General features: G+C 44.1%; 1 protein-coding gene across 1 annotated transcript; it reads left to right on the forward strand.

The window, feature by feature from the left end:
- The first annotated feature begins 551 nt into the window (after positions 1-551).
- LOC129588681 (uncharacterized) lies at positions 552-14,061 on the forward strand. The gene is made up of 22 exons (XM_055483021.1): positions 552-1,146; positions 1,256-1,399; positions 1,486-1,574; positions 2,326-2,562; positions 3,362-4,730; positions 5,085-5,992; positions 6,328-6,558; positions 6,626-7,044; positions 7,153-9,046; positions 9,115-9,558; positions 9,659-9,735; positions 9,822-9,999; positions 10,170-10,320; positions 10,395-10,486; positions 10,589-10,778; positions 10,868-10,918; positions 11,030-11,127; positions 11,206-11,481; positions 11,551-12,424; positions 12,500-12,683; positions 12,922-13,093; positions 13,312-14,061. Exons 2-22 carry the CDS (start codon positions 1,330-1,332, stop codon positions 13,771-13,773), a joined length of 8,466 nt encoding a protein of 2,821 aa, XP_055338996.1. The 5' UTR covers positions 552-1,146; positions 1,256-1,329; the 3' UTR covers positions 13,774-14,061.
- Positions 14,062-15,949: the final 1,888 nt, after the last annotated feature.

Below are 15,949 nucleotides of genomic sequence, written 5' to 3' on the forward strand. Positions count from 1 at the left end.
TTTCCTGCCGCATTAGCAGAAGTCGAAGTGTAATTCTTAAAATATCCATAGAGTCCAGACTCCAAAATAAAGCTGTAACATGTATCACCAGTATTCAACTTTCGAAGATTACCGCGTAATCATGAACCCGTGATCGATACTTACTTGCCCGTTTTATGATGAGACCTTCCATGCGAACGACGGTCAATGGGTAGTGACGCGTCCAGGTGATTACAACGTACAATAGAAAAATGCCACATTTGTTTACAGTAAACAGCAGCACATGGAAAGCTGCACCCGGCATGGGCGGCTGCAGCAGCAAAATGATGCAGTGAACGGATCTGCACTAAATCACACACGTACCGGCGCAAGACAATCCTGGTGGACAGAGAGATCTCTAGTCCGATCCACTCATCGAGTAATGCAGGCATTCCTGGTACACGACCACACAGCGACGTAGTTGGTCCGTCTTTCCGGTCATAATTTAACATGATGACTTGACATAGTATATAAATGCATCCTGAGCAGAAGTATTTCAGATGCATTTTTAAACGTTTAGATAATATGAGAGATTGCACTTGACGGACAGCTGCACTAGCCGGCGCTGTCATTTTTCCTTCGTCCAATTTACTCTACCGTAGCCTTATTGTATCATTTCCGGTTGTAACTATCTCTCCTGATTGTTGTGTTGTTTAAAGCATTGTGTCTTCTGCCACAGTTTACAACTTTACTCTAATGAGTGCAAGTTGTACATGAATGTATGTACACAAGATGAGCGTTGCAGGTAGACATAATACGCGCACCCCAACTGACCCATGATACTCTCTGCATATGCTAATGTGGCTCTAAACACGATACTGTTAACGACGTACGGCGATATATTTTACAACAATGACCTTCGTCTTTGACCATCAAGGCTGATCGTACAGTAATTTTTTCAATCATCTTTACCATGAACGGCAAATTTTGTTGCGTTTTCTGATCGTTTCCTTGGACAGTTTGTGGATCTTACGAATTATTGCATATTCACAATTAGCACGCGGGTGAAAATATACTGAAGACTTGAATTAGGTAGACTGAGCGACATTGTTGATGGTGAATCTGAATTACTGTACAGCTATTGCGGAAATTGTCCATCACCTACTCACACGAATGAAAGATAAGCCGGTAAGCAAGGATGTTTATTTGAAATTATTAATTGATGTCGGCAGTCGCTAGCCGCCCATAATGCGACCGTTATTTTGACTGCCATCCATCCATTAAAGTGGTTTTACAGTGTACTGTTGCATCTGCATGACCTTTAAAAATGATCGAGGCTTCAGCCATGTCTGGGATAAACTGGAATGATTAATGCTCGTGGACGGCTACATCGATTCCAGACGATACATTGACACCATGGAGGCGATATTTTGTGTGGGAAGTACGTGGGTTTCTGCTCTTGAAGATCGTTTCATTGCTCGATTTTGCGAAGTCTAGTATTTCAAGTTTTTTACTTACTGCTTCCAGGTGTTTTTACTTTTGTACTTATTCTGTGGATGGAATTTTGTTCTGCCTTGAATGAGACCGCTCAAATCCTCGCAGTAAATACTACTCAGGTATGGAGACTGAATATTTCCAATAGCTGTATTGTAAAAGCTTCAGCGCATGCGAAAAATACATGAGCTGCCCGAGAATATACAAATAATTATTCAAAATTCTAATCTGAGCACTGAATAGTAATACAAATAGTGTTATTAATGGTCAGAATAGCCTCCGCAAAAGAATTGTCCGGTTACCAATATGATGTACTCACATGCTTAATTGTAACTGCATGGAAGCTGTAGTTCTGATCATTATTGGAGAAACTTGTCAAAACATTATCGATAAAACAAATCAAAAAAATCAAGTACCTACTGTGCATACCTGATTACAAGATAATGAAATAATAATACATAAAATGATAATAATGCCTGTACAAAAATAATGAAAATGTTTGTACTCGTATTTTACGTTCATAAGTATTATTGTAAACTATCAGGTTTATCGTAACTATAAATTGTGAGCTTTTTATTGTAAAAATTTTAAATTCTAGAGTACTGCAACAAGTATAATAAATTTAATGACTAGGGTAGTATTTATTAAGATAATTTTAACTGCATATAGTATTGTGTACCTAGAACAGCGGGACCACTGACCGGATTTAATAAAACAAGCGTAGAGGCTTTGTTAGTGATACTCTTTGGCAGCCAGCTTTATGAGCATTTAGGTTTCGGTGACTCCGAGGCGATCCGCCGGCTCAACGGGTTTGCTGTGGGATAAACCGTAAAGATGTACGCTACTGTTTAATCCCAATGCCTTTGTTTACAGCTGACAATAACACTGAATGCGGACGTTCCGAACAACCTCACGTCTGCGCGAAACATAAGCAGCAGTAGCTGCGTTGGAAAAAATGGATTTTATCCGGATCCCACCAAAGCTTGTGCGGTATATTATCTCTGTTCTCCAGATGGATCTCGTGTGATATTCGAATGTCCACCAGGACAAAGGTTTGACACTGCGGATCAAGCATGTGTCAATGCAACATTGGTGCAGTGTGCCGAAGAAGTAAGCATAAGGTTATCGTGTCCATTACAATCCATGCCGCGAAAAGCTTAAATAACTATCAGCCGTTTCAAAGTTAGGGCCGTTATGCTATTTACAGCTAATCAAAACTATAATATGTTGCGGATTAAATGGTATCACAAAAGCCATACCGCGAATAATTTACAAGCGCCGCCTGTCCGGTAACCTAAAGTGCTTAAAAACCATTTGCATCCAAAATCCCTAGTTAGTATTATCACTAGGGCCTATGATTAGTTTCGCATTACCAAATAATCATATCCAATTTTTAAGAAACGTCAACTGATTCTGCGCCACATTAAATTCGTCTAACATTTTATTTATTAGTGGGCAAAACAATTTTATGCAGGTAACTTTCTGACCTTTTTTCGTTCGAATTCCAAACTTGACCTGGACCAAATGATTGCTTTTATTTGGAGCCTGTGCTTTATATAAATTTAGTAGTAATATAGTACCATTTATTAGTCAGCTAACTTTTGGTACCGCACAAAAAAATTATAAGTGCGCATTGTGTCGATGGATGAGCATTCTCCAAGCAGGAGTAACACGATTAAACGACTCTGACAAAATTCACACACCCTCTTGTCCAGTTTTACTGCTCGTGCAAATAGCATCAGATAAAGAACGAAAGTTGATATCGTTTATGCATTTATTATTATTAACCTGGAAATATTTCGTTAAAAGGCTTTGTATTGTGTTTGATTTGTATAAAAAACTCTTCACATCACTGCTACTGTAATTTAAATGCAATAAGATGAACAGTGAACATGATCTCTTAATGCAGGTGAATGTAATAAAGCCGGTGACACCAGCTAGTAGAAAGCGCTTACGAGCATTCGGCCCAGAAAATTTTGCCGTAACGAGTACGGACTTCTCCGACTGGAAATCTGTTGACCACCTTGCCCTAGAATCTGATCTCAGCGACCAAATGCAAACTGTCATACCAGATGACAGACCCATCACAACGTCCATTCCCTACAGTAACGAATACGCTACCCAGCTGCAGTCGCGTATCGGTGGCATCTTCTCCAAAACGTCATCTTCACCATTCGTTAGCCCGGTGGCCTCGAGCTCCAATACGGTCAACACGGTGCAGCGTTCGCCGGCGGGGGTGTTTGACTGTCAGAATCGACGCGGCTACTTCCCCGATGTGATGCAGAGGTGTAACAGTTATTACTTTTGCGACGGAACGGGTCGTGCGCTGAAATTCCAGTGTCCGTTGGATCTGGCATTCGACCAGCCGAGTCAGGCTTGTGTGTATCCGCATAAAGCCATGTGTCCCTTTCCACAAGATGACGGTAGTGATTTCAACAATAAGCAGCTGAATGTCGCCAATAATCAGCAGCAAGCCGGCAACATGCCTAGCTCGTCCAGCTTCTCTGTAAACAACCAAATAGCCGGTGGCCAACAGACAGGAAGCCTTTTGGGCAACGGACAACAAGGAAGTGTTTCTTATTCGTATCAATCGACGCCATCGGGCCCAACAACAGGAGCCCAGAGTTTGACCGGTTTCCCAGCCGGTCAAGGTTTCCAGTCAGTTGGTGGTTCGGCAACTGCTTCAGGAAATACCGGGACAACAGCAGGATTTGGTAATGGTTTTAACCAACAGAGTGCATCGGGGCAGCAAGGAAGTTTTCAACAAGGAAGTTTCTCCCAAGGACCCTACACTGGAGGACAGTCAATAACCTCGTCGCCTAGTGTTTTTTCATCACCGAATTCCCAACAGCAGATTGGTAATCAAGTTGGATCCCAGCAGCTACAACAACCGTTTCCCCAACAAATAGGATTTCCAGCTGGATCTCCGATAAATGTCCCAAACCAGCAGCAAAATGGAGTTACAGCACAACAAAATCAGTTTACTCCGAATCCTCAAAATGTTTTTAACGGAGGCCAACAATCCTTTCAGTCTTCGTCCACCGGGGGATATGGATATGGTCAATCTCAAGGAATTACAAACGCACCTGGATTGGGCAACTTTAACAGGCCGGGTATCGGTTCCACCCAACCTCAGCAGTCGTTCGGCGGTCAACAACAACTGCAGACTCAACAGCAGGCACCTGCGTTTTCAGGTGGGGGGTCATATGGGGTGCCCCAAGGTGGAGGCTTGCCTATTTCCGGGACGACCTTCCAGCAAATTGCTCCGCCTGCGCTAAGTACATAATGCACGTAAATGTAGACATTGTGGATTTGTACATACTAAATAATATCGTAGAAGTTTACATTTTGGAACTATACACTGTATTTTAGCGATATACCGGGACGTACAGCATACAGACACATATATATATATATATATATATATATTATAATATTTATAGATACAATATCTCTCCGAACAGTTACCGTATAAGCCTGTACTGTAAAGTCATTCTACATCATTTACTTCTTATTTTATACCATTACGCTGTATGGTGAGTACAGTTTTCAACGTTTTGTTGTAATTAATCAAACGGCTAAAGTTAAATGACAAAAAATAATTACTGAATGTTCCTGGTTGCATTGTACAGGCACCGGTATTATGCAGTTAGCACCTGGGAATTCTCAGCAGACTTCGTTTGGCTCTCAGGGCCAGTTTTCCAACTCCATTCCTCAGCAGCCATCACGACCGTACCAACAGCCGCCTACTCAGCCACCTTTTCAACAACCTCTCCAATCAGGAGGGTTTCAAACACCGACACAACCAGCAGGCCAGTTTCAGACGCCAACGCAGCCGGGGCAATTTCAAAGTCAGCAGACTCAACGGCCACCGTTCCAGCAAGCTCAGCCCAATACTTTCCCGACACAACAACAGACACAGCAGCCAAGCTACGCTACATTCGGTCCCGCTGGCGGATATGGTGGTGGTTCTCCTGGACCTTCTCAGCAAATTATCCAGCCGCAACCAACGCCTTCCTTCACACCACCAGCTTCCCCACCACCTCAAGTTTTTACACCAGGACCTATAGGCCCCGGTTTGCCGACACAACCACCATTTGCCACGTTACCGGGATCATCCGCATACGGCGGGGGCAATGCCCAGCCTACCAATCCTACCGCACCGGGTGCAGGTCAAACTGGCCGCGACGAGCCGCCGGTGTCACCGCCACCGGCAGCAAATACGACGACGCAAGTTGTGCCGCCTATGGAAGGAGTTGCACTCTCGGTGACGGCTGTAACACCCACACCGGCCAATGTCACCAAATCAACACAGGCTTTAACGGAAGCACCGGTGCCTTCCATACCGCAGATCGATGCTTCCTGCAACGGTTTACCCAGGGGTTTTTATCCTCTCCCGGGATGCCGGAAGTATTTTTACTGCTCCACATTTGGCGAACGTCTGAACTATTCCTGTCAGACAGGGAAGATGTGGCATCCACAACGGTCGTTATGTGAAGACGAAGAGAAAGTCGTTTGCCCTGTGCCGGCTTCCAAAGATGTGAGCTTTATTTCGACTACTTCAACTGTAGATTCGGTTTCAGCTAGTGTCGATTTAGTTCAGCGTTAACGGTTTGAAAGAACAAATTCTGAGATAATGGTCCCTAAATTTTTCCAATAAACTAGTAAAGTGCATCACGAAATCGAAGCGTGCCAAAAGAAAATGCTACAGCCTCAGTTTAATTATAGGTTTCGATGGCATTCTTATTAACTATCCGACTGCATTCAAAACTTGCAAATTATACTCAGGTAGATTATCCTGCAGAACACTGTACACTATTATAACTCAAAAGTGCAAAAGAAATTAATTCAGAGTAACAATTTCATTCTTCACAGAATCCGTTCGAATTACAAGCGGATGATGCGCTTGGTTTGCCTGGTCAAAAAGAAGTTATTTGTGCCGGAAGGATAGGGAATTTTCCTGATACCGTCTCGGGATGCCGCCGATTTTATCGATGCTTGCCCAACGGTCAGATCGAGAAGCATCACTGCGCGGAAGGAATGCTTTTTAGTATACAGCAAGATATTTGTATGACCCGAGACCTGGTGAAATGCGGCAACCATACAGTAAGTAATGGTGTATAATGCGCCGGTTTTTTTAAATTCTTGTCTGTAATGAATTTTTATTTTTCAGGCTCAGACCGTTACCGGCGAAACAACTGGTTTCACCGTGACAACATCACCCTTCGGTACTTTTCCACCAGTTATCCCGACCAATAATCCGCAAACTTTCTGTGGCCAGTTGCCGCCTGGGCGGTATGCCAATCTGCAAGATGGATGTCGCTCTTTCTGGATTTGCGATGAAACCGGTCTGGATAAAGTGCAAAGTTGTCCACCGGGGCTGCTTTTCGATAACACCGTCCAAGCCTGTGACAGTCCACAGAATGTGGATTGTACGAACCGAATAACCAACCAGCCCGCAAATGACGGCGAGACCTTTATTCGACAAAATTCTATTAAGCCATTCGTGACTTCCACCATGGTGCCGCAAATTTCCAACTTTAACTGTGCCGGTCAAGGTGGTTTTTTTGCTGACCTCCAGGCTGATTGCAGGTAGGGCAACTGTTTTTACCCTACTGAAAACAGACCTTTAAAACATATACATACCGGTAAAACCTTTTAAAAGGTTACTATCAATATCAATGCAGGATAATTTTGCAGAGTTTATCACTATTGTGGCAACGACGGAAAAGCCTTCAATTTTACCTGCCCTTCTAATTACCGGTATTCCGAAGCCAAGCAAGCCTGTGATGTTCCGGAACTAACACCGTGCGAAACCAAATTCATTACGCCACAAGGCACGTTTACATTTATGACTGCGACTGGATTTACGCTTCCTCCATCCACCTTCGCAATGACGTCCCCGACTGAAATGCTGCCGGAAGCTTCGCATCTCCAGCCTGCTGTCGTGGATCCGGCACCTGAAGATACGTTGCAGAACCGATGGTTTAAATTTACGGAATCGCCATTTTTTAATAAAGCGGATATGTCAAATGAATGGCATGCCTTGCGACCTTTTAACGTTAACGACAACTTACGAATGGGCAGAATGATGACGCGCCAAGGTCGCCCTGCGGTTGCCCTTTTGTCGCAAACTTCTCCAACAGGAACGCAAAGCTCGATAATACAAAACCTTACTGCAAAAGCGGGAAACGATCGCCTGAAATCCAGCCAAAGAGTGCGCAATCACAACAATAATTTCGATTTTCAGCAAGGATTTTTCGAGGACCAGTTTCAGTTTCAACCACCACCTCGTACACCGCTTCCCAATGAATTTTTTTCGCAGGACAACTTCACCCCGTTTGTGCGACCTCACTTGAGAGAACCCGGACAGCTGGTTGTTAATGCCGAAAGTACACCGTTTGCACGGCCGAATTTTCGAGAACCCAGTCAATTTGTCAATATGGAGAATAATCCGAACATTCCGTTTATCAGGCCACATCTCACCGAACCCGGTCAACTGGTTAACTCGGGACCGAACGCCTTTATGAGAAATCCCGATCCCCGGCTGATCAGCCCTCAGAATTTTTTCGAAAATCAAAACTTCGATTCCAACCTCAGAACCCCGCTGAACGGCTTACCACGACCTCCGGTTACGGATAATTCATTTCCCTTCAATCCTCCAGCTCAGATACCGTTCCCGCCGGCAAATCCGATTTCTTCCGGAATGAATGGTCCCTTAGTACAATTAACACCTCCCACACCGTTCCCACCGTTCAACCGTCAGACGGAACCCGAATCGATATTCAGTCAAATTCAGGATACGGCCAACCCACCCACATTGCCACAGCAGTTTACGACAGGACCTTTCCCCGGACAATTTGAGCATTTTAACCCGAATGCCAACTTCATTGCCCACACCGAGTTTATGAAACAGCAGCCCATGACCACATTCCCCACACCACCACCCATTAATCCATCTTTCAGTTTTGAAGACCCCGCCTCACGATTGGAACCGCAGTTCGTGCAGACGCCCATCATTACCACTGTAGCGCCGCTGCAAGTGGAAGTCTTGACTCCCCCTCCGACTACGACCACCACGACATTTCGTCCACTGACCAGGCCGATTGAATGCCCACTGGGCAGGATGGGCTACTTTGCCGATCCATTGGTCGAATGTCGGCGGTATATTTTCTGCGATGGGAAAGGCGGCCGCGCGGAATACACATGCCCGCCGGGAATGGCCTTCAACACCAGCTTGGTGGCGTGCGATCTGGAGATTTTCGTGCACTGCGAAAAACCTTCGGAGCTAATGCCATTTAGTCTCACGCCCACCGCCACGCCCTCCATTCCTACGGCGCGGAACGCTTGTTTTGGACGCACAACGGGATATTATGCTGATTTCACGTCGGGATGTCGAGAATATTTTTACTGTGCTCCTGCTGGTGTTAGTGGGTTTTCGGAAAAGATGGATTTCCACTGTCCGGCGGATTTCTTATTTGATGAATATAGAGGTGTTTGTGTGGAGAATGGTCAGTGCATGGTTGTCGAGAAGCTGGCACAAGATCAACTGGACGCTGCGGCTTCGACCAATCAGGGAGTTTCTCGGCTGCAGGTACAGCATATATACACCTGATCGTAACATTGAACTAAACGTCATTTGCAATTTTTTTACATTTACAGGAGCGGTTTCCTCGACAGTTCGATATTTCATGGAGTCATCCCAACGATGCCAATTCTCAATTTACGCTTCCTGCGCTGCCAGAGAGACAAAAGGACGAAGCTGTAATTCCGTGCCGAGAAAACGGCAAATTTGCCGATTTCGATTCAGGCTGCATTGGCTTTTGGAACTGTGAATCACCTTTCCTTTTTGCCAAATTCGTCCGCTGTCCGCCTGGAAATTTGTTCGATCCCATTTCCAAGCACTGCATCGCTTCGTATTTGGTACAGTGTCTTCCAGCCCCCGACCAACCTGATAAAAAGGGGAAGACCGCTAAATTTAGCTGTTTTGGCCGAAATGCTGGTTTTTATGCAGACATCTCTGATGGTTGCCGTAAATTCCACCATTGCACAGTAGACGGCGACATATTCAGCTACACGTGCCCTTTCGATTGGATTTTTAACGAAGTATGCTCTCTCACAGTATTGCATTAACAGAAAATAAGCGTAACCCATATAATAGTATGCGTACTATCTTTCATAAATTAAAGTTGTCGTACAATTTTAGAAAGTTGGCGAATGTGTCCAACCAGACAACCATACCTGCCCGGTGTTCGCGATATCGAAGTATAATGATTTTGACTGGTAAGGAGATTAAAATGTAAAGCCATCCAGTTTTGTTTTTTGAGTTTGTGTTCATTGACGCATATTTACATGCGAATTTCTTCCAGTTTTGGTAAAAGCGGCTATTATGCTGATTTCGGACAACACTGTCAAGTCTTCCATTTGTGTCGACTGAATGGTTCCCGCACAACAATGTCCTGTCCACCGGCAATGGTTTTCGACGAAAACGAAGCAAAATGTGTATATGGCAATATGTGCGTCCCACCCTTACCGCCGGCTGAACTGGTGGGTATTTCCAAAATATAAGAACAGTGTTACAGTAAAATTATTATATGATTATCTTAAGAATATACTTATTCAGTTAACTATGTCTGTAAGTTCCATTACCGAAGAAATCGAATGTGCCATTGCAAACTCTTCGCTTTTACTGTTTGCCCATTGTATTTATTTTATAGTTTGAGCAGTCACTTGGTGGGTCTCCGGCTCTTCCCAGGATTTTTGAATGCCCACTGGGTTCGACCGGGTATTTTGGAGACCCTTTGTACGGCTGCCGGGTGTACTGGCAGTGCGTAGATGGTCTAAAACTGCAGAACAGAACTTGCCCAGGTACACATGCCGTTCGCCATTAAAGCATGGTAACTGATAGTTTACGCAGTAATTGACATAAACAACTCTTTCAGGTTACCTTCGTTTCAACGCATCAACGGAAATTTGCGAGCGCCCAAATCATGTTATTTGCTTGGACCCTCTCATGCTGGAGCTGATATTCCCTGTAAGTGACCTTTTGTAGTTTTATTACACACACCTGTGTAGACTAACGTTTTGCCATTCAGGCTACATTATGAGTATGAATTAAACAAGTTTATGCATTCAGGGTCTCATTCGGGGGCCTTTTACGCCCGATCTAATTCCAAGTGCTCCCACGCAGCAATTAGTTAGCGACGGGTTCAGCGGGTTTCCTACAGCAGCATTTTCCCCTAAATCGGAAGTCATTAATGGAATGAAACAATTTTGTGAACCTGGCTTCTACGGTTATTATGCCGAAGTTCGCAGTAACTGCCACAGTAAGCCACTTATTTTGTGCCTTGTGATTAAGGGAACGGATATTTATGAGCAGACATTTAACACAAACTAATAATATTTTTATTTGCAGCATTCTTCCACTGTGAACGAGATCTAACGAAAAAAAATTACGTGTGTCCGGGTACGTACTTATGAAACCTACTTACGAACTCATGCCTAATACGCAGCTTATAAATTTTTTTCTGCACGATAATAAAGATGCTATGGAAGTTATTCATGGTCATCTGTGTAGGGCACATGATGTTCAATGAAACTCTTGTACGATGTCAAGAGCCGGGGCTTTCTGGATGTATGTCGACCAGACCACGTTCATTATTTCCTCAAAATACTGTAAGCTGCTAATGAATTTTGACAGCATTCTATGTCTACAAATTAAGCTGTAATAATGCAAGTCTAGGACACTTACAGGATGTTCAGCTGGACATAGGTCACGCAATCTCTGGAAATATGTTGTGTCGAAATCGTGTGGGACTAGTCGCTGATGTGGCAACAGGGTGTCGACACTTCCTAATGTGCCATCTCAATGGAACTTTTTTCAATCAAAGTTGCCCTGGAGGCTTATTATTTAACGAAAAATCTTCTTTCTGCGAGTGGCCATTCCATGTACGCTGCGGGGATTCGATAACTTCGCAATCCGGTTTCGGGTCCAATTTCGCGATGCCAAATGGCCTTACACGGGAAACGGTGCGAAGCATATTTACGAGTGCAGTATGCTGTGCATTTAGTGCTCATAACCTTTGTTCTGCCATTTAGATGCCGGCAGATCTCAGCTTGCGATTTGGTTCAAATCTTTTTACGGCATCCGCCGCTTCTCCATCGGCTCGCAGTATTGCCGACACGCACGGCACTGTATCGGATGGCTTTATGTCTAATAAAGCTGATCCTACAGTGCAATTCCCAGCTACTCGCACATCGTCTCTCCACAACGTCCTCGAGCAAGTGCCCACCGATCCCTTTTCCATGGCTAATGTAAAAGTCGGTTCTGCCTTCTTCCACCCCGGAGACATGGCCCCGGAAACAGCGCGCTCGCATCCTGGCGTCTTTGTCCCGCAGTTTCGCCGGCATTTCCCCGAAAGCATGATCAGTTCCGGTAGCCACAGCCTGGACACCTTTCCCATGAAGCCAAAGAATCCTGGTAGCCAGCCGTTTGGCCCAGCGCGGCCTATTATTTTTGAGAATACCGGTCTGTATGGACCCGGTCGGCCGAAATGGTTTCCTCACTTTACGACGGCCGGAACGACGACAGTGGCCACTACGACGGCAGCACCGACAACCACCGCTGCTGCTGCTGTAGAGGAGCTGGAGTATGAACCGGAAGAGGGTCTGATGCCGGGTGCGACAACGGCGGCGCCGGCAGCAGTAGTAACCACCGCCGCGGCGGCACCGGCGAGGGCAATGCCGTTGATCATGGATGGGCTCGCAACAGCACCCCCGGTACTGAACGACGCGCTTACGGCTAATACCAAGCCTACGGAGCCGCACAAAACGTACGGTGTGGATTGTTATGGGAAGAGAGGATATTTTCTCAGTCCAGGAACGGGATGTAAATCGTACGTGTTCTGCAAACCGAGTGGTGCACTGTACGGATTTACATGTCCCGGAGAATACTTGTATAATGCTGACAAAGGTTAGTGATAACCATCATGCAACCATTACAGGAAGTTTAGAACTATTTACAATCAGTCGTTGTGTGTTAAAATAGAAATCTGTGATTGGCCGGAGAACGTGCTCTGCTTGGCTGCAAGCTCGCATTCCGTTCCTCAGCCTCCAAATCAACACTGGCAAAGGTCTGCAGTGGACATCGCACCCCGGCTGCGTCGTTCTTTACCCTTTACTTGCCCCTACGGAAACGCATACTTCGCCGATGTTGCCAGCAACTGCTTGAGGTATAAAAAATTTAATAGGCGTAGTTGCATGGGAGTGGCAGTAAACAGGTGGCACAAAGGTTGACTGGTTTACGAGTCAAATTGCCTGATGTTCCGATTTAAAACGGCTTTGACGAGATACTAACATAATGAACCCGAGCAATATTTATGAACCCGAGCAAGTAACATTTGAACTGCGAAAAGTTAAATTACCTTCACATTGTAAGTTGGACTAATATTTTGTAATTATTCTTGACAGTTTTTTCTACTGCTCTAATAACGGAACCGTGAGCATGTATGACTGTCCTGATCGGCAACTGAAATTCGATGAATCCCGGGGAGTTTGTGACTGGGGCAAAAGAGTTAAATGCGCAAACGAAACGGAATATACCGAAGCCACGCAGTCGCCTGTAGCCCTTGAAATTTACCAGGTTAATAAACTAAAATAGCCATAAATAACCATAATAGTTTAACAATAAAATTCATAGAATTTAGTTAGCATTTTAAGAACTTAACTTGCAGTTGATCAGCCAAATTAAATTGATAACCCTCTTGACAACAGCAGGATGGTAGAAAAATTTTATTTCTTTACAGTAAAAGGCTACTTACTCATCATATTCCATGTTTTAAAATTTGAATATTTCTGCAGGAAATAGTTGCAAATCCTACTACTGCGTCTAGCAATACTGGTTGCCCATCTACCGGGTTTTATGCCGACTATTCTACCGATTGTCACGGTTTTTATTTTTGTGGTCCGGAAGGTAACCGCCTGAACTACTCATGTCCCGATGGATTAGTTTATGACGAAATCCAGGAAAAGTGCACAAATTCCACTATCGTATGCAAAGAGCACAAATTGTGGAAAAGTTATGGGAAGCGCGTTCGTCTTGTGACCCGAACTCGACTAATCTCAGCGAACGGAGAATCCTCGTTAGATTGCCGGAACCGGCGCGGATTATATGCCGATCCGCGCAGTCGTTGCTTCAATTTCTTTTATTGTTCACCGCAAGGCCTCAAGTTTGAGTACTCCTGTCCAGAAAATATGGCTTTCAATAATGCGCTGAATGTGTGCGATGAACCGTCGAATTCCAGTTGCTCCGTATTGCCATGATCACGATGTGCAGTACTGTTGTTTAATGTGTAAAAGAGACATATTATGATTTTGTAAAGATAACTCTGTTTATTTATGTTTGTAGCTTGTGCTGTAATTTATAAAAGCTGCAGGAATGATGTTTGTTAAATGAATGTTTAAAGATTAATATGCATTTGAAGTCCAGATTATGTCGGCCGGTGACACGAAAGGTGGACAGCGGTTGCTTATGCAGTAAGAATTATGGAAATTGTCGTTCTTATGGTTTTCTTGGAAGAGCGTCGCAATAACAGAAACTTCCTCGCTTCGTATCTGTACCGGAGAAATCAGCACGGTGGTGCATCTCTCCCTTTTTCAAATCACAAAACCGTAAATAATGTTCAGTTTCATTTAATCTGCTTGTAGCCTGCATTAAAAATATGGAACTGGCACTCCATTTTTGCTAATATTAATATTTTTATCCGCGTTAAGCGTAAACCCAATCACAAAGCATTATCAGGTTATGAATTTGTGCTAGCAATTTGGACCAAAATTCTCAATCCCGAAGGTATTGGTAGTTTCGCATTTTCTTCTAGCCAGTATAACCGGCAGGGCAACCCACTGTTTGGGCGTTGATACTGTCGGACAGTGTCCACTGGGTGCACACTCTTGTGCCTCACAAGGATTTTATCGAAGCCTTTTCACCGGCGGTAAATGGAGTGCTGGTCTGCCAATCCCGGTGGAGTGATGTAAACAGGCCATCATCGATATCGTCCAAAAGGTCATCATCACCTAACATACATCATGCGGGCCGTTAAGCCAATTTTGAGCACCCGATGCATCATTGCATCAACAAGCGTATTAAGAATTACCCCCATCGAAGCTTTAATGCACAAAGAAAAGATTTTTCGTGCTATCAGATACATAATAATTCTCAAGAATGTTAAATTACTTGCAATTTATTAAAGCATGGGCAAAAGGAACGGCAAATACGTCTTTCATATTTATTGCACTAACCGGTAAGCCGAACCATGAACAGACCGCATATTTATTGTTCACTGCCGAATCTCGGCTCAAGAAATAAAAAAAGACATATAATTAGGTGCGCGTATAAAAAAGGACGAATTTGTAGCGCATGAATGATGATTATACGACGTTTAGCGCTACAGTGTCCACCGACATTTGTGCTCCACAATTTATGTTGTGGTTGTCTCAGGCTGACACACCCAGGAAAAGCACAACATAAATTGTGAGCAGCATTTGTTCCGTATTCTAAGCGAGACAGCTGACCTTAGAACGTTTTCCTAACGAAAAGGATTGTGTAGTTACAGTTATTATACTAAATTTGTACACACATCCAGTTCAAAGAACTGCATAGCGCTACCTCTACCTGTTAACATACATACCTGCATCCGTGTCGTCGAAAGGATAGGTTTGCACTTTTGCTATAAAAGCAACAATGAGGCATGCCGTCACAATCCACGTCGGCTCCATAAGTTCCAGAACTGACGGTATCGGGCACAAATAGTTATTTGTTTGTGCTACTACTCGTATAATTTTTATCCTTTGGCTTACAAATGAGAACTCACAATGGGGATGCTAAACTTGAAAACGTATTTCGACCATCGGCAGCGCAAACCATTGTGCGTATGTGCGATACAGAATACTTATATACAGCCCTAGATACAGTATGTAGTCCTCTTTTCTACGTTGAAAATGCTAAACTGCTTGCTTGCTTGTTAAATGTGCTGACCCCGGCCTTGAAAAGGAACAACTTAACGGAAAACAGTTTGAAAAACAGTATCACTCCATTTTGCCACGATCAGCGAATAATTTGAATTTACAGTGCGAAACTTTACTGAATAGACTAATTTGCATGTCGCTGGTCTTTGCGTTGTCTTTGCGTGCTGCGCTTCGCTAGCTACACTGCGACTTGCAAGTGACGAACTTTCTGCTCGCTCGAAGTTAGAATAGCATCACATTAAAAATTATTGAGACTTCGGGCTTTTTGCTTTCTAGCGTTGTACACGGTAGTCGGTACTAGTGACTTACTTACCTTAATTATTGTAAAAGCTTCCGGTGCGATCACTGTTATTATTCATCCCGTAGCCTGTGGGCACACTTTCCATAAACTTACATTGTCAGTACCACGATTAGAATAGGTTACTTGTAGATTGGCACTGAAATACCGTACCTTCGTGCTTACGTCAGCACAATA

The sequence above is a fragment of the Paramacrobiotus metropolitanus genome, unplaced genomic scaffold (genome assembly GCF_019649055.1).
Source record: "Paramacrobiotus metropolitanus isolate TYO unplaced genomic scaffold, Prichtersi_v1.0 Parri_scaffold0000030, whole genome shotgun sequence".
NCBI classification, from domain to species: Eukaryota; Metazoa; Tardigrada; class Eutardigrada; order Parachela; family Macrobiotidae; genus Paramacrobiotus; species Paramacrobiotus metropolitanus.

What these genes read in the sequence shown, in the direction of transcription:
- LOC129588681 (XM_055483021.1), top strand. Translation starts at nt 1,330, where the DNA reads ATGCTCGTGGACGGCTACATCGATTCCAGACGATACATTGACACCATG. An exon ending in TCGATTGGATTTTTAACGAA is followed by an intron (nt 9,559 to 9,658) that starts GTATGCTCTCTC and finishes GTACAATTTTAG; the next exon opens with AAAGTTGGCGAATGTGTCCA. An exon ending in TGCTGGAGCTGATATTCCCT is followed by an intron (nt 10,487 to 10,588) that starts GTAAGTGACCTT and finishes TTATGCATTCAG; the next exon opens with GGTCTCATTCGGGGGCCTTT.